This window comes from Ananas comosus, linkage group 1 (assembly GCF_001540865.1).
Source record: "Ananas comosus cultivar F153 linkage group 1, ASM154086v1, whole genome shotgun sequence".
Taxonomy (NCBI): Eukaryota; Viridiplantae; Streptophyta; class Magnoliopsida; order Poales; family Bromeliaceae; genus Ananas; species Ananas comosus.
Window position 1 is genome coordinate 15252428 of NC_033621.1, and position 19098 is coordinate 15271525.

Here is a 19098-nt window from a genome sequence, read left to right on the forward strand (position 1 = left end):
ATAAAATATCGCCACGCTATTTTCAAAAAGGTGGCGATTTTTCATGCTTCGCCACAATTTCATTTAGCGGCAACACTTTCGGTGGCAGCTTGTGGCGACTTTNTTCACTACAAGGAAATGGAGCTCTACCGACGTTTTTTTAGGGATGCTTCGTTTGAGCGTCGGCAAATCCCAATTTATCTCCTAAATTATCGATGCTTAGGGTAAGCGTCGACGAAATAAAATTTTAGGCGCTGAAATAATTAAGTGCCCGCGAAACGCTACGCCCGCGAAACGCCCGCATAGCGCGAAAACATAGCGCCAAAAGTGATAAAAAAAAAAACCCTAAGCCTCATATTAGTTCTATTTTCACATTTCCTCTGTCACTACATGCCTTTTTCCATTCCCACCTTCCTTCACAGGTGAAGAAGAAGGTGATCTCCCGCATCCATCGCTGCGCCCTCTCCCGCCTCTGCCGCCGCTCCCACTTCTCCGCCCAATCCCACCGCCAATTCGTCTAGGGCGCCCAGCTCCTCGCCCGCGCCCGCTCCTTCTCCATTTCCTCCGCCTCCACCTCCACCTCCGCCCTCGCCCACTCCGCCATCGCAGAGGCCGCTGCTGCCCTCGACGCTTGCGATGCCGCGCCCCACATCTTGAAGGCCCTCGCCCTCGACCTCTTCGGCCACCGCCTCCCCTTGCTCCGATCTCTCGACGCCGCCCTCTCCCACCAGCCACCAAATCCCTTTCCCCCAACGAGTGTGGCAACGCCCTCTTCAAGTGCGCCTGGATCCAGCTCGCCCTCAACCACCAACGCTGCCTCGACGCAGCCCTCGCCGACCTCCTCGACACCGCGCGCAGGGCTTATGGATGGAATGAGAAACTTGAATGAGCTTCTGGAGCTGGATGCAGAAGCTCTGATATGAAGTTTAGCTTCAGCAGGAATCTTCTGGTACTTACTAATTAAAAAACTTGTAGGGCTTTTCTAAAGAATCTACTCAAAGAGCATTGATTTCTATAGAAGGTCTATATAGGCCCCAAGTTTATGAGTCTGAGTTTTGAAACATATTGTGAATTAAAAGTAGTGACAGAGTCTGTCAACCTCCAGATTTTGAGAAATAGTATGTGCAGAATGAAGCAAAATAATAGTTATATCTTAAAATTTGCATTCATTTACCCAAGTATCCTTCCGCTATTGAAAAACATGGTCGTATTAAAAAGGTAGTTGATACTAAATTTTAATAGGCCACACTCTTCTTTTGAAAAGATAGGTGCTTAAATTATCTGGAAAGCATGAGAAGTAGGTGACATATTTAGGCCTTGTTTTGTTATGCATCAATTTTACATTTTTTTCCCCTTTTTTTTCTCTTTCACTTAATTCCATGCTTTGCGTAGTCTGATGACAGATTGTTTGCAATCTCTGCAACATTGGTGTTTGTTTTTTTTTTTTTAAGTAGTAGGAACAATTATCTCTAAGGCCTTTGCCATCCTCGGCGAGTGCTACCAGCACAAGGGATCCGTCGAGGCTGCACGGTGCACCTTCGACCCTGCCATTTGGATTGACGCCTGCTTGGAATTGGCTCGGCAGGACCTACAGAGGCTATCCGGATCCAGAGGCAGAGACATGAGCAGCTGAGTAAGGGTTTTCTTCCCCTGTCCCTCTCCGTCTTTCTTGTTTTTGTTCCATTTCGTGTAGGGTTTTTGAAAGTTGGATTGTTCAATTTCTCTTTCGATTTCTTTACAGGACAAGAAGGCTCCATAGCTCAAGCTCTCTCTTCGATCTCATTATTGAGGACATGAGATCCGGTCCATCCATAGTTCGAATACCAGTCCCTTGCTGAACCCAGCCTCTTCTTACAGGAATTTCCATTGATAACTTGTGATGCTGCATTTACTCCCTCAACTGCCAAAGTTGTTCTTGGTACGTAGATTGAGACATTGGATTGCAAACTATTACTGTAAAACTCATAACGAGTTTCGGATCCGATCCATACCGCGGGGGGCTCCGCCCCCCGCACCCCCTGGCGAATGTCAGTGGTGGGCTACGGGCTCGGGCCTGTCGGCCCGAGCCCTCCGCTACCCACCACAGACATTCATTTTTCCTCCATATTTTTCTTTTTCAATTTGGTCGCACCGCGAAACAGTCGGCGAATCAAAAATCCGAACTTGAGTCGAATATTAATTTCGAGTCACATCTAACAATATGCTCCAAAATTTTTTTTGGTTTCTAAAACATCTTTGCTTCTTTTTTGCGTAAAATATTTAGATAGAACAAACTCTGAAAAAATGAAGTCTAATAGAATTTGTTGGACTGATCTAACGGTTTGTATGGTCTTAGATGCTTGACGTTTGTTAGCAGATGCCCATAGCAGAATTCTTATGAACTCCCACACAAGGTTAATTGCTTGATTGAATCTTCCATCATTTGTCATTCAACCTTAGCAAGTTGTAGGTACTGATTGTAGAAATTTTTGTGTTGTTCTACCAACTCATTAGCCACCACTTTGTTAGGAAAGAGCTTAATTGAATTAATATGCTTGAAGTTCTTTTTCCGTCGTTTAACAATGTACTTTGATAGAATTTTAACCACACCTTGATAATTTAGCACCGAGAGCACATGCCTACCTGAAATACCTTGAATTGAAAATAGCAACAAAATATAGCTAAATTCAAACTCATTTTCACTGTAAAGAACCTCATAGCTCTTTTGCTATAAGGCTAAACCATCTTTCACTCTTGTATGGTCTATTACCTCAAAGAAGGATACTAATCCATCAACTTTCACTAGCGAAGGGGTGCAATAGGTCAAAATCTTGATCTCTTCTTGGAATGTTAAACATTTCCAATATTGTGTAAACCTTGCATAATTGCTGTTTCATGTAAAATTGTATTACTAATTGAAGGCCTATACTCTATATGCACATGAGAAAAAAGATCTAATTTTTTTAGATTGTAGTGTTTAACATAGTAAAATCTTTTTATCAAAAAATTTGCTTTGATATATCCTATAAAATATATTTGTCACCTAAGAAATGTTATTGGCTGATATTTTTATGAAAACAAGATAACTTAGCATTTTTTTTATTTGGTACTTTTCTAAAAATCCTAGATGGCCCTTAAATTTTTGTTTGAAACGTGAAACTAGCCATACAATTAGTGTTTAATTCCAGATAAGCTCTATCATGTCAAACATTTGATTCACAAGTAATATTACACTGCTAAATAATAGTTTTAAATATTACAGGAATACAATTATTCCTAACCAACACCATAGCACCGTTCCCGGCTCGACAAACTCATTGGTAATAGTTAGTCAAAGCGAAATTTTTGGATAAGGAGCTTCAAAATTCTACAGTGAGGAGAGCAAGATCTTCTTGGTATGGTAAAGCTTATTATTTTGCATATTTTTCTGTATTTTTTTTTTCAATTTTGTAGTATTGTTTTTCTCTTTATTGACATAGGAAGTCGTAAAATTTCTTAATTTTAATTTGCAAATAAACTATGATCTTTCTTTGTTATTAATTCTTTTCATGAATTGGTTGTAGATGAATTCCTTTCATAATTGTAATTGAATTTAAAATAACCATATAATTAATAATCACGGCAAATTAAATTATGAGAATCATCATTTATAATTATGGATTCTAACTGATTTGTTATTTTTAAATTAATTTCCATAATTTTGGAAGTAAGTGTGTTAATTGAAATGCTAAATTTTTTAGTAAGGAGTATTAGTGTCAACTCTAACTAAATATGAAGTTTAGAACAGTCCATTATTTATTTTTATTGTTTGGGCTCAATTTTATAAAGCTAAATATCTCTTTCTACCCTAATGTTTATAGTTGAGACTGAAGTTCTTGTTCTTTATTTTACTTTTTTTTTTTAACATATGGGTTATAATCATACAGATTGTGATACAATGGACAAAAGTTGGATAAGTAAGCCGAGAAATGATAATGCGTACATTGATGGTGTTAGAAATTTTATTAAATTTGCTATGGAAAAATCATCGATAAATGGCAAGATCTTATGCCCATGTCGAAAGTGTTACAACAATTCTTCTTTTGTACCAGAAGTTGTCGAAGAACATTTAGTGTGGAACGGTTTTTTATTAGGTTACAATGTTTGGGTATTTCATGGAGAGTCATTTGTGACATCTTCAAGTGAAATCGAATGCACTTCATTTGCTCTAGGGTCTACTAGTGCACAAGAAAGTAGTTCAAGACAAGATGGTCTAGGAGGATTGCTACAAGATGTCTTTGGAATTATGGGTACTAATTTGAATAATGAACAAGTAATGAATGAGACTATTCCTAATAATTTAGAAGAATATAATGACGAGGCGTATGCTACCGGATTTCTCGGCGAGCAAAATTTTAATGAGAGGTCAATGCAATCATCACCTAGTGAAACAATCCGATATAAAAACTTGGTGAAAGATTGTGATCAAGAATTATATCCAGGTTGTAAAACTTTTTCCAAGATATCATTCATTCTCCGCTTATTCCACCTCAAATGCTTAAACGGGTGGTCTGGAAAATCCTTTACAATGTTGCTTCAATTATTAAAGGATTCATTTCCTGAAGGAACCTCTTTGCCGTCATCTTATTATGAAGCTAAAAAGCTAATAAAAGATTTGGGTCTTGGATATGAGAAGATTCATATTTGCCCTAATGATTGTATGTTATATTGGGGTGAGACGATGGATCAAGAGTATTGCAATGTGTGTGGATCTTCACGGTGGACAATGAACAAAGATGATGATGATGGTTCTGATGATTTGCGAAGAAAAAAAAAGCCGGCCAAAATATTACGCTATTTTCCTTTGATACCAAGATTAAAAAGAATTTATATGTCATCTAAAGTTGCTTCGTTAATGAGATGGCATGATGAAGGTCGCATTAAAGATGGAATCTTGAGACACCCAGCAGATGGCCTCGCGTGGAAATCATTTGATGATCATTATCTTGATTTTTCTTCCGATCCTCGTAGTGTTAGACTTGGTCTTGCTAGTGATGGATTTAATCCTTTCCGAACAATGAGTACCACTTATAGCACTTGGCCGGTGATATTGATTCCTTATAATTTACCTCCGTGGTTATGCATGAAACAATCATCATTGATCCTATCAATGGTCATCCCCGGTGAAAAAGGTCCAGGTAATGATATTGATATTTATTTGCAACCTTTAATAGCGGAGTTAAAACAATTATGGGATGGTGTTGATACTTTTGATGCTTCTACTAAGCAAAACTTTATCATGAAAGGAGCTCTTATGTGGACTGTTAATGATTTTCCTGCTTATGCTAATTTATCCGGTTGGAGCACAAAGGGTCGTGTTGCTTGCCCTTGTTGTGGGGTTTCAACCGATTCACGTTGGTTGAAGCATAGTAAGAAGTTTTGTTATATGGGTCATCGTCGATGGTTAGAACCAAATCATTCTTTTCGATATCAACAAAATCAATTTGATGGTACTATAGAGTTGCGTTCCGCTCCAATATCACCATCTGGAATTGATGTCCTAAGGCAACTAGAGGGCACAAGTTATAAATACGGCAAAGGCTCAAAATCTTCTAAGAAAAGGATGAGAGAGGAAGTTGCTAGTTCTGCAAATCAAGTAGTGGATGAAGTTGGCACTACAAATCAAGTAAGAGTGTTTGAAGATGCCGATGAGTTCATTGGGGATGACCATGATTTTCATGAAGTTGGGAATGATAGTGATACATTAGATGCATCAACACAATGTGTAGTGAAAAATTTGTGGAAGAAAAAGAGCATCTTTTTTGAACTGCCATATTGGAAGTACAATCTTCTTCGACATAATTTAGATGTCATGCATATACAGAAGAATGTTTGTGATAACTTTATTGGAACCTTTTTGAATATGCATGGTAGGACAAAAGACAATTTGAATGCACGGAAGGACCTAGAGGATATGGGCATACGACATGATCTACATCCCAAGTTGCAATCGAATAATAAAACTTACATACCTCATGCAATCTACACTATGTCTACACAAGACAAAGTAAATTTTCTGACAGTTTTAAAAAATATTAAAGTTCCGGATGGGTATGCATCGAATATTTCAAGATGTGTGAATCTAAAAGAACGGACACTTTCAAACCTCAAGAGTCATGATGGTCATATTTTACTGCAGGATATTCTTCCATTAGCTTTGAGAGCATCTATGTCAAAACAGATTATCACAATTATTTCGGAGCTATCATTATTTTTCAAATCAATATGTTCCAAATCTCTTGATCCAAAAGCTCTTGATCAGTTGGACTCAAGTGTTGCATTAACACTATGCCACATTGAGAAAATATTTCCCCCTAGTTTTTTCACTATCATGGTTCACCTCATTATTCATTTAGCATCGGAGGCCAAATTAGGTGGTCCTGTACACTACAGATGGATGTATCCCATTGAAAGGTGAGAAATTTAAATCTAAGTAATTTATGTATCATTAGTTTATATATTTGACCAATTTATTACTAAGCAAATTAACAACATATAATTTTACAAAATTTTATTATGCTAGGTACTTGGTACGCCTAAAATCTTATGTACGTAACAGAGCTAAACCAGAGGGCTCGATTGCTGAAGGATACATTGCAGAAGAATGTTTAACATTTTGTTCAAGATATTTGGAAGGTGTGGAAACAATATTCAATCGACCACAAAGAAACTATGATGATGTAGATAATGCGGAAGCTTATATGTTCTTATCCGGTGGGCGAGTATTAGGAAATTTCGAAAGCATTGTGCTTGATGAAATCTCATTAGCGCAAGCACATCGCTATGTGCTACTTCATTGTGACAAAATCACTTCATATCGTAGGTGAATACCATTTTATTAGTTTTATCCATAATATTTATTTTTTTTGGTACAAATTTGAGTCCACTAAATGATTAGCTATTGACATAATATAGAGAATTTTTGGTGGCTCAACGGAGAGCTAATCGTGCGATTCGAGCTAATCAAAGTATTGAACAAAAGTGGCTGGTAGAAAAATTTCCTGAATGGTTTTTAAGACAGGTAAACAATAATTATTGAATGAAATGTTATATACATTTTACTATAAAATAATTACTTAACCTATTCTTGATCATAGGTACCAAAACTACATGAGAACAATTGTTCAGAAGAAATCATTGCAATGGCAAGAGGTCCAAATAATATTACAAAAAGATTTAGTGGTTTTATCATAAATGGATTTCGGTTCCACACAAAGGATCGTGAAAAGTTTCGTAAGACTCAAAATAGTGGAGTTATGGTGGAAGCAGACGGGCAAACTTATTATGGCGCACTCACTGATATTTTTGAGCTAGATTATTTTGGGAAGTTTAAAGTTGTCTTATTTCGTTGTGATTGGGTGGATGTTAGGTCACCAAGGGGTTTAAAGCAAGACACGAATGGATCAACTCTTGTTAACTTTTCCAAGTTGATACACACTGGGCAATTTTTGAAAGATGATCCATTCATATTCTCATCTCAAGCAAAACAAGTATTTTATGTACAAGATCCCAGAAATGAAGATTGGAATCACGTTATCATGACAAAACCAAGAGACTTGTATGATGTAGGGGTGGAGATGCCAGAAGAGGATGACGAGACTTACACCCAATGCTTGCTTTCTAATGTTATGGGTGTTGATGAATTAAATGATTGCACAAGTTGGGTCAGAATAGATGTTGAAGAGACGCACTAGTACTTAATTTATCTTATACTAGCTTGTAATATGTAGGTTATGTCTTTATCTTTGTTAAAGTTACATGACTCTAGTGTGCTATCTCTTTAGTGAAAGTTGACTTTCATTTATATTTTCTTATATTTTACTCTCATTTTGTAGGAAAACTTGATATTTTGATGACTATCATTACTTTTCTACTGTCCTTTTTGGCATTTCTTAAATATATAGTAGATTTGTATCTTTCTTAATCAGGTAATGTACATGCACACTTGCCTAAAATAAGTGATTTGGAAAGGACCAAATTCCTGGTATGTAATAATGTGCTCTTTGTACTGATTCAACTCAACTATAGTTCAATAACTTTATTTACTATATCATAATTAGGAAATTTGTTATTCTTATAAATTTAGTTGTCTTATATTGTAGAAGTTGTAGTATGAATAGCTTTTTCGAAAGCATCTCTATGATAAGCAAATATTTATTCACACAATTTTCCAGTATATTTTGTATAATTTGCTTCTCTTAGCATATACTAATCTTCTTTAGCATTCTATAGCAATATTTCAACTGACATATTAATTAATTATACAATTATCGTATTCAATAGGTATTAAAATTATGGCTAGATCAAAGAGGTTGAGACTGTGTGAGATCACAACAGAGGATGGAGTTCAATTGAATGGCAATGAATCATCACCTGTCTCACAAACACAGCATATCATACAACATGATGCAGATGCAAGTTTAAATAGTGATTCTGATTCTGTTTTTGAAAATGAATCTCAAGTCCAAGAACAAGTGGATCATGAATATAATGACACATTAGAGATAGAAGGTAACTTTCATTTATATATTTGATTATAAGCTTGTTTATATTTTGATATGTCTACTTGTTATGTATTCTTTGTATATAGATGACCAAGGACACACAACGAATAAACGAGGAATGACACGTGCTAAGGATGTATGGAACTTGGCTAATGGACAAAGAATTGTAATTAAATGTAACAAATTTGGGCAACCAGTGAAGAAAGGGGGTGGCATCCTTGGAGGTTGGCTTGGGACTCTTTCACGAAAAGGAAATTTCTGCTCTCTTAGCTACAATAGTTGGAAGAAAGTGCCTAACACAGTGAAAACAGAACTTATTCAACTAACTCGGGTAAACCCAATTGTACTAATCTTTTAGTAGCACAAAATTTATGTATACTCAATAGTTGTTGGAGTTATTTTTTTTTATGATTAGTAGTGATCTACATCCTGTTCTATTAAACTCAATAGTTGCTGTAGGAGTTAATTTTTTTTATAATTAGTAGTCATCTATAACCTGTTCTATTAAACTTACCGTATAGTTACTATTAACAATGATTATTGTTGAGGTATTACTAGATCATTTTGTAGGTGGAACCACTTGTGAATGAAACAGGGTGCAAATTTTTTTTTTAAAGCGACAAATTTCATTTAGTTATAAAATTCTTAGCATTATAGATGTAGTATGCAACTTAATTTTCAGTTAGTGTTTAAAACTTTTATGTTCCTTTTAAAATTTTTTTATGCCTATAGTTTAAAAATATCTCAAGGAGCTTAAATATCATGATATTCTTCAATAATAGATTAAAAGTAGTTCAATATTAATTTCTAATGAGTTTCAGTGTTTAAATTTTGACTATATTTATTTTTTCTTGTAGACTAAATTTAAACTGCCAATGGACAATAATGTCAATGCATGGATATTAAAATCAGTTAGTCGAAAATGGAAGGATTATAAATGTGAACTGAAAGCAAAATATATGATAGAGGACTACACAGAGCAACAAATAGTGAATGTTGTTCCCAAAGAAATTGTGCCTCAACAGTGGGTAGACCTTGTGCATTACTGGTTTTCGGAAAAAAGTCAGGTAGAGTATTTTTATACATTAAATGGTTATTCCTTGAAATTACAAATTTCATGGTTCTTAGCACAAATTTTTTTTTGACAGTTGTATTCTCGGATAGGGCGGACATCACGTGCAAAACATACCACTCCTCACACAACAGGCTCTATGTCTTTTGCTAGGAAAAGACAAGAATTTGTATGTTAATTTTATTATTACTTTAGTTTTTATAAAGTGTAGCTTTTTAGTTTCTTTTACCTTGATATATATACTTGGTTTGGGTGCAATATAGCTATGTTAGATTACACTTTTTGTTTTTTTTTTTTCTAAGCTGTTAAGTAGTTTTAACTTGTATACTGGGACTAATTTATTCACTCCTATTAATTACAGGAAGAGAAAAATCAAAGAGAACCTGGACGTATTGAATTTTTTGCAGTTACTCACAAATCAAAAGATGGGAGTTATATTAATACTGCAGCAAGTAACTTCGTAGTACGTCGTAAAAACACATTACTATGAATACATATACACACAAATACAATTTGTATATTTGAATTAATTTTCTTTTATTACTCTATGCAGAGTGATGCCATGGTAGAAGTGAATGCTAGTATCACTTCAGGATCTTCAGCTTCAGCTACTGAGTTGGAGAATGATGCTTTCATTCGCATGAAGGGAAAAGATCGATATGGTCGAGTAAGAGGGTATGGGATTGGTGTAGTGCCAACACAAGTATTTGGGCCACAAGCATATATTGGAAATGTTCGATATGATGATAATATAGAAGAAGTACAAAGATTGAAATCAAAGATACAACTGATGCAAGATACATATGAGTCAAGATTGGTTGAAATGCAAAAAGAATATGAATCGAAATTAGACATGATACATCTAAATCATGAATCACGCATGGGTGGGATGCAATCTCAGTTGAATGAAGTCACCTCTATTTTGTTAAACTTTGTCAGACCATCTGATATTTTAGGTGCCGAGCCGAGGGGTCGTACGTCTACTTAGAGAATTTTGTTTAGTTCCTCATTTTGAGCTTTACTTGCATTAAAACTCAAATAGTTTATCATATATATGTTGTTATGTTGATCATTTTGGGTTTTGTATTTAGTGAAATTGTTATGTTGATCATTTTGGGTTTTGTATTTAGTGAAATTGAAACAGTTCTGTATCACCTTTTGTTTTAAATTTGAATTGTTCAAATGTTAACTAGTTAACTTGTGGAATTGTTTTGAATTCTTCTTATAAATTTGCTTGTGTATATTTTTTTTTCCTCCGGATGTTTGTTCTTTTTAATGTTACAATTTGTAAAGTATATGATTTGCAAGTTTTAATAAAATGTCTAATAGAAAAAAATTAATCAAAATTTTTAAAAATATTTTAAAAATTGTTTTCTAATAATTTAAATGTTTAAAAAATATAACCATGGTATTGAGATGACGACGCTTGAAAGCGTCGGCAAAAATGTCGACGCTATAAAGAGTCGCTAAATTTCTAAAATTTTTATAATATTTTGAAACTTGGGGACGCATTGGAGCGTCGTCAAAATTAAATTGACGACGCATGAGAGCGTCGGTAGTAATTAACCGACGCATGCATAAAGCGTCGCTATTTCGTTGCCGACCCTGCATTTAACGACGCATCTGCCGACACTTTTCTTTGCGTCGGTGGACATTTTGCCGACGCTTAAGAGGGTCGTAAAGTTTAAAAAAAAGGGTAGGTAGAAACCCTTTTTGTTGTAGTGACTCCTAGAAAGAACAGTAAATGCGGGAAAAGAAAAATTACAGGTAAACTACTCCTAGAGAATGCAGGAAATTGCGAGGAATTAAGGGTGGTTTTTTGTTCGCAGGGAAAAAGACCCTTTTTTAGAGCATTAGTACCCTATTTATAGATCGCCCCTTGATAAGTTATTGCTTTTACACAATCGGCCACTATCTCCTAATATCCCGGACCACCTCCAGCCGATCGGAATCGCATGCAACTGCTTGCGTTACTGTAACTTCCTTCAATTGGCGCGACAGTTTACTTTAAAAATTCTTTCGGTGCTCCTGGTGTACGGCCAGATTGAAACATTTGAAGGGAACACCGGCGTACCACCTGTCCGCGCCTAATTGACTAAACACTCCCAAATCATTATCAACTCTTAGAGGGATTGGCCCTAGTACAAAATCAGAGAGTGGTTAGTTGCATAAAGCAAAAAAATAGTGAACAGATCTTAAAGGGCTTTTTTTTTGCATTTAGCCCCCTGGCAAATTTTTATTTTAAAATTAGCCTTGTCAAAATTTAATTTGCAAAAATGGCCCTGGGCCTGCCACGCAGGCACCACGTCAGCGCCACATGGGCAGGGCAGGGACCCGTATGTTAAGTTGAACACGGTGAATCATTCACCGTGTTCAAACACGATGAATAATTCATCGTGTTTAGTACGTATTTTTTGTATATTGAAAAGAGAAATAGGGAGTAGGGATGTCAATAGGTATGGATATCCGAAATATTATCCGAATCCAAACCCGAATAAATTATATATATATATATATATATAATTTATTTTTATTTATTTATACAATATATAAAATATTTAATAATTTTTATTTTTTAGATCTTCATCGAACGGTATAGATTTTTAAAACCCGCTGGGTTCAGATTCAGGTTTCGAGTTTTTTATCGGATATGGATATGGGTATGAATTTTTAAAATCCGTCGGATTCGGATCTGGGTTTGGATTTTAATTTGATTTTCGAGTTCGGGTTCGGATTTTTGACAAAGAGAAGAAAAGGAATACAAATTCCCTATTCCTCTTTTCAATATACAAAAAATACGTACTAAATACGGTGAACCATTCACCGTGTTTAGATATGGTGAATGATTCACCGTGTTTAACTTAACTACCACCCACAGCCCCGCTCACGTGGCGCTGACGTGGCGCCTGCGTGGCAGGCCTAGGGTCATTTTTATAAATTAAATTTTAACGGGGCTATTTTTAAAATAAAAATTTGTCAGGGGGCTAAATGCAAAAAAAGCCCGATCTTAAAGGCTTCTCTTCTTTTTTCTTTTTTTTTAACAAAACCTAATAGGAAGCAATCAAATGCATTGATCGACAAGAATAAGAAGAAGAGCAATCCTTCTCATCATCAGCAGTTAGATGTTACGATACTTGGCAAATTTTTCCTCTGGAATTGTCTAAGTCATCCAACTAAAATTAGCACTTAGCAGTAACTAAGGCCTTATTTGGTAACTCTTTATGTTTCTCTTGAAAATTAGTTAATCTATCTACAGATTTTGTTAGGCGACAAAAGTTGCCAGCACTTCTCACTCCTAAGTTTTTCAAAGAAGACTCCATTCCGCAACCAGTTGGGCGGTAGCGCAAGCTAACCATTGATAACAAAATATAGCCCGTTTGCAGACACATCCAATCATACAAAGAAAGAATTCCAGTGTGGAGTCACAGCTAAACAGGGTGTTGAAGAAACACAAAATTAGCTAAAATAATCTAAGCACAGGTAAAAAATTCTTCGCTGAATCTCCGATCAGCTATTATGACCAGAAGACCATTATACTGACGTAACAATGGAGTAAGTTGGAACCACATCTGTAAGTTCCTTACAAAGAAGAATGTAAAGAAACTTACAAAGAGAAATGTAAAGATAACCACGAATAATATTTTACCAGCAGTTCATACAGAACTGAAAAGAGTAACATCAAAGACGTGACACAGGAAATTGTATATCTTTTCAGTGATTTCTTATGCATTTGACAAACAATTATAACAAAGGAATAGCAATCTTGCTGATCATGAAATAGATATTGGTCACAGCAATTTGCACTAGTTCAACTGATATGGCCCCAACAAAAACAACTAAAAGAAAGAAGGAAACAACTCCAATGCCAGGCTCAGTTAATCATGCATTATGGCCATAACAAGGGCTACCTGTCCTAAGTTAAAAACAAAGCAGTTTTGCAGATCCTCGTCCATCACATTTGTTCTCATCAATATTTATGTTAGGTGACACTGAAGCCATTTAAGAAGATACCTCACCATCAATTTATATCCTACCCTTCCTAACCTTCCTCCAAATATCTATCTCTATAATTATTAATGTACCTTCTTTAGATCTTCATTATTAATAGTTCATACTCCAAATATCTGATTAGATTCTCTATCACTTCTTTACTGTTGCTGCAACNGGGATTATTGGGGTGTCACAAATTTGGCTCAAGTTTAGTATATTACAGTGAATTTCAGTATATTACAAATTCAGCTAAAGTTCAAGTGGTGATACAATATGGCAAAAGTTTTGTTGGTAAATCTGCCCTTTTTTAATTGTAACTCGACAGTTATTAAAGCCATTAACTTGACGGAAATTCATTGGAGGTGATCGAATGCAACAAATGGATTTTTTAGATAATAAATTTGAACTTTTTAAATTTCAGCCGGTGATTGCAATCGGGCCAAAGTTCATGTGGTTCTCTAGCTTTTGCTCTCTGAACTTACTCAGGCCTAGGCATTTTAATGGAAGACTATCCTATGTAGGATGATAAATACTTTTGATCAATTTATGTAGTTTAGAATGTTGAGGAAATGAATGAGTTGGAGCAACCAAATTTATCATGCTAAATCAGGAATGTTGAAGAGGTTTTGTATTGATTATTAATGTACCTTCTTTAGATCTTCATTATTAATAGTTCATACTCCAAATATCTGATTAGATTCTCTATCACTTCTTTACTGTTGCTGCAACCCTGAAGCTCATAATAGACAAGAACTACTAAAGCACAATCTATTGTTTTAATAATCAATACAAAACCTCTTCAACATTCCTGATTTAGCATGATAAATTTGGTTGCTCCAACTCATTCATTTCCTCAACATTCTAAACTACATAAATTGATCAAAAGTATTTATCATCCTACATAGGATAGTCTTCCATTAAAATGCCTAGGCCTGAGTAAGTTCAGAGAGCAAAAGCTAGAGAACCACATGAACTTTGGCCCGATTGCAATCACCGGCTGAAATTTAAAAAGTTCAAATTTATTATCTAAAAAATCCATTTGTTGCATTCGATCACCTCCAATGAATTTCCGTCAAGTTAATGGCTTTAATAACTGTCGAGTTACAATTAAAAAAGGGCAGATTTACCAACAAAACTTTTGCCATATTGTATCACCACTTGAACTTTAGCTGAATTTGTAATATACTGAAATTCACTGTAATATACTAAACTTGAGCCAAATTTGTGACACCCCAATAATCCCACATCGGATGGGAATGGAGTTGTCATGGGGTTTATAAGAGACTTAGACACTAGTAATAATAACTGGGCTTAAGCATTTTGGGCTGGTGGTTTGGGCCCAACGAGTTATTGTTGCTAGTGGGCTGGGTCGTTACATTTGGTATCAGAGCCAATTACCAGCCGGAAGTGTGAGATGAGTCTCGGCTGAGCCAGGGTCTGGATGACGAGCTAGCGAGATGAGTCTCACATCGCCTGGTACTTGTGAGTCTGAGCCTGACGAGGACGTCAGGGCTTAAAGGAGGGGATATTGTGAGACCCCAGATAGTCCTATATATGAGATATAATAGGGCTAAACTCTTAACCCGGCTTAAGCATTTTGGGTGGTGGCAAGGCCCAAGAGGTTAAGAGAGTTAAGCGTGCTGGGACGGGAGTAGTCCTAGGATGGGTGACCCCCTGGGAAGTCGGGGCGTCACAAAATTGGTGAAGCGTCAGTTAAAATAGTACATGATATTATTTGGAAGAAACTAGAGAGGCTACTAGATATATATTAGAAGTGATTTGGAGTAAAATGGAGCGAAAACGGAGATTTTAAAGTCAACTTCAAAATCTCACACTAGAGTTTCATTTTTCGAAAACTACTGTCATTTTCCAGGAAATGACAAGAAGATAATTGGGGAAACCCTCAGTTTCTGAGGATTATTGGGAGAATTTTCCACAAAAATGGTCGTGTTTTGAAAAATCACAAGGGATTTCCTAGAAAATGGGTTGGGAATCAATGTGGGCAGCGTTCGGTTTCTGAGAAAAATAAAAAGACTTTTCGAAAACCAGTGGGATCAGGGTCATTTTCCAGAAAAACACAAGGATGTTCCGAAAAATGTATAGATTACTAGTCGAAGCTGTAATAGATAGAATTTTTGCAATGTTGGAGACTTGGAGGGTTTATATACAACAATTGTGACACTACTAGATACACCCCACCATATACCGAACACCCTTTTCATATTTTCACCCTTCTTTTCCCTTCTTTCTCCCTTTCTCTTTCTAAGAGACCATAACCCTAGCTCCATCTTCTTCCCCTCACAAGAAGACCTTTCAAGCTTTGAGTCAGGCAAGAGTATTGCAAGAAAGAGCTCTCTAAGGAGATCAAGATCTCCAACATTGAAAAACCACCTTGTGAGGGTTGAGGTGAGTTTTGAGATTTTAGAAGAGACTTTTTGGGGTTTTCTTATTTGAAGGCTTTTAGGGATTCTAACTTGATTAGAACTTTTTCTTTAGGGTTGATTAGAAGACAACAACAAAAATATACTTTACAAAGAGGTTTTAACTAGTTGAGGTGAGTTCTTCATATTTCAATAAAATGTTGGAGATTTCCGAAATGGTGAATTTCTAACTTGGTTAGAACATCACCTTTAGATTTAATTGGAAGCCTCAAATACTCAAAAGATGTTTATAAAGAGGTCTTCTAAGTCGAGGCAAGTTATGCCTCCTGAAATGGTTTTAACCATCTCTCCATATCCAAATTTCCTTTCCTTTATCTTACTGTGGTAAGATTCGCATGGTGATCTAAGGTTTTAATTATGGTATTCCTTCTATATTGTTGACATGCATGCTTCTTAGAGATTTATAGCTATAACTCATTCTTAAGATCCATGATTTAGCATGGATAAAAGAAATGACACTTGCATGAAACTTGAAACACTAGGCAGCGTTTGGTTAGGGGATAGGGATAGGAATAGGCTCTTATCCCCCCCTTTATATCCAAACGCTAATTTTTTATCCGAGAATAGTAGTTCTCGGTTATCCCCACCAACACCTTCATTTTCTATATAAAACTACCTAAAATTGTTCTTATTCCCGGGAACAATCTAATTTTCATCCAAACACTATTTTTCTTATCCCCATACTTGTACTTATCCCTGTAATAGCTAGTTCTTACTTATATCCGAACCAAATGGTACCTAGGATTTGCATGATTAGTAGTTGAAACTATTTTGATATGAATTCTTGTACCTAGCAAGGTTAGCAATGGATAATGACAACCATACATCTTAGAGAATTATTATTGCAAGCCATATGTGACATTGTGTTAACCATTCTTTGAGACAAATATGTTACAATGGTAGATCCTTGAGATAACACTATTGGAGTATAGTGTCTTCTTGTTTGCGAGACATGACCTTTTTGGTACGATATAGTTATCGTATTCTTGTGAATAGATACATTGAGACCATAATTATGGTAATGTTATTTGTAAGATTGGGTAAATCCAGGAGACTATGGCCAATCTTGCGCAAGTCAGTTAGTTGGTTCGTGGAAGTCGCGATTTCACAAGCCATGTCCCTCCAAAAGTGTCACGTGATGGTTGCACTATTGCAGGGCACAGTATTAACTCCCATGGGTTGGACGGCGTAGTGAGCTGCAAGGCTCACTAGTGTCTCCCCATAAGGTTACGGTATGCAAGCTAGGGCCGAACCGCAAGGTTTGCCATTTAAGATATGTAAGTGTAATTATGTCATAGTAAGAACTTGATACATAGCTGATCATGTTGGATCATTTTCATGTATCCTTGTAGAGGCATACTACCGGCACCTTTACTTGTATTCATTTACTTTATTTACTAGTTTCATACTCACTTATTCATTCCTATTATGCTTCGTTTGGATCTAGTGTGAACGGTTGGCCAAGTTTGGCAGTCGTACCCACTGAGAACTTATTTAGTTCTCACACTCTTTTATTGTTTTTATTTCAAAACCATATTCTGCCAGTGAGGCGATCGTGGCAAGGGTGTTGCGAGTTATAGACAGCTAACCGTATCGGTCTAGTGAGGGAACCATTTTTTAAGAAATAAAACATAATTAATCATATATTGGGAGATGACAATTATATTTTATTTTGAAAAATAAGTATGTACAAAAGAGTTTGGGTTTAAGTTGTAAAAGTTTGACGTAGAAGTTATTTTCACTCTAATGCTTCATTGTATATAATCTTGCATGTAATGCACAGGTTGTTGTATGCTACCGCTTCGTGGGGGGAAAAAAATTCTACCTGTTCAGCGGGTCTATTGCCCGCGCCCAGGCAGGCCCCTTGAGGCCAGTCCTGGGGACGTGACAGAATTAGTAAATGACCACCTAAAGTTTAGATAAATTACATATTTGATATCACTATTTGAACTTCAAACTTTGGTGCTATCAGAAAACTTAAGGAAAATAATTTTTCATGTGATGTAACAGTCACATGGTGATGACAAATTAATGACTTAATGGAAAATTCAAGCATGTTGAGCAATAAATTGATTGTTTAGGTGGCAAATTTGAACTACTAAACTTCACCTGGTGAATAGCCAATGGACCAAAGTTAGATGGTTCTAGGGCTTCTTTCCTATGTTATATGAATCTGTTAAAAAAAAATGTCTTGTATAAGACAAGCAATGTTTAATGTATCGCATATAGTTAGGCATTGAAGCGAAGCAATAACAAGAAAAAGAGTAGTGAAAGTGTTCGAAGGCAACTAAGCCACAAATTTAAGGTTTAAGTTGAAGGATAAAACTTCATGAGACTATTAGCAAATATATACAAAGGGTAGCTAAAGTGTTCCCAATGCAACTAAGCCACAAATTTAAGGTTTGAGTTGAAGGGTAAAATCTCATGGTACCTATTAGCAGATATATACATCCCAAGGCATTCTAGAATATACCACACAGGCGGTAATTATTGGCAAAAGGAAGTCCTGCTTCACATCAGATGGTTAGAATAGAGAACCAATTAGGAAAAAGCTACCTATCTCAAAGCAAATTCCACCACTCGTCCACTCCACAAGCACAACAAGACACATGAAGTTAAAAAGCCTCTGTAATTATTCCATAGCAACGTAGACACAATGGACTCTTTACCTATAGTTAGGTTTCAATTTCTGATCAAAAGAAGAAAAGAACAAAGAGAAGATTCAAAAGAAGAAAAGCACACAGAGAAGACTAGATTTAATAACACACCTGAATCAAGACTAATCAAGATCTGACAGTAAATAGATATTACTATAGCTAGATCTGGTGTTGGTTCAGCTATAGCTTAAGCAAGGACAGGACCGACAAGTTGCTGGAAACTAAGTCCTGTTGTTCCACCACCTCTTGTTGAGGCTTGCCTCATTTTCCTTCAGGTAATTCTCAATTTCATCTCTTCATAATGGGCTTTCTATAAAGATGGGCTTTATCAGGTTTTGGGGCCTTTGGGGTCCCTGATGTAACAAACGATAGGATTCAATCCTCTTCTCGACCATCCTTTAAGCATACACATGGAGCTTTAATTGGCATTGTCCTAT

At 36.0% G+C, this 19098-nt stretch overlaps 2 protein-coding genes across 5 annotated transcripts; both read left to right on the forward strand.

Moving 5' to 3' along the window:
• Positions 840–7722, forward strand: LOC109719896. 4 transcript variants are annotated; one of them, XM_020246770.1, is made up of 8 exons: positions 840–928; positions 1431–1612; positions 1721–1897; positions 3221–3353; positions 3885–6411; positions 6521–6820; positions 6913–7018; positions 7095–7722. In XM_020246770.1, the coding sequence occupies exons 5-8, from the start codon at positions 3896–3898 to the stop codon at positions 7689–7691; spliced, it is 3519 nt and encodes a 1172-aa protein (XP_020102359.1). In that variant the 5' UTR covers positions 840–928; positions 1431–1612; positions 1721–1897; positions 3221–3353; positions 3885–3895; the 3' UTR covers positions 7692–7722. The 4 variants fall into 4 exon arrangements, with proteins under 4 accessions (XP_020102359.1, XP_020102427.1, XP_020102493.1 ...); XM_020246838.1 differs by having other exon boundaries at positions 1434–1612; XM_020246904.1 differs by having other exon boundaries at positions 6521–6816; positions 7095–7232.
• LOC109717736 lies at positions 8292–10576 on the forward strand. The gene is made up of 6 exons (XM_020243660.1): positions 8292–8508; positions 8588–8832; positions 9359–9568; positions 9650–9742; positions 9935–10036; positions 10127–10576. The coding sequence occupies exons 1-6, from the start codon at positions 8292–8294 to the stop codon at positions 10559–10561; spliced, it is 1302 nt and encodes a 433-aa protein (XP_020099249.1). The 3' UTR covers positions 10562–10576.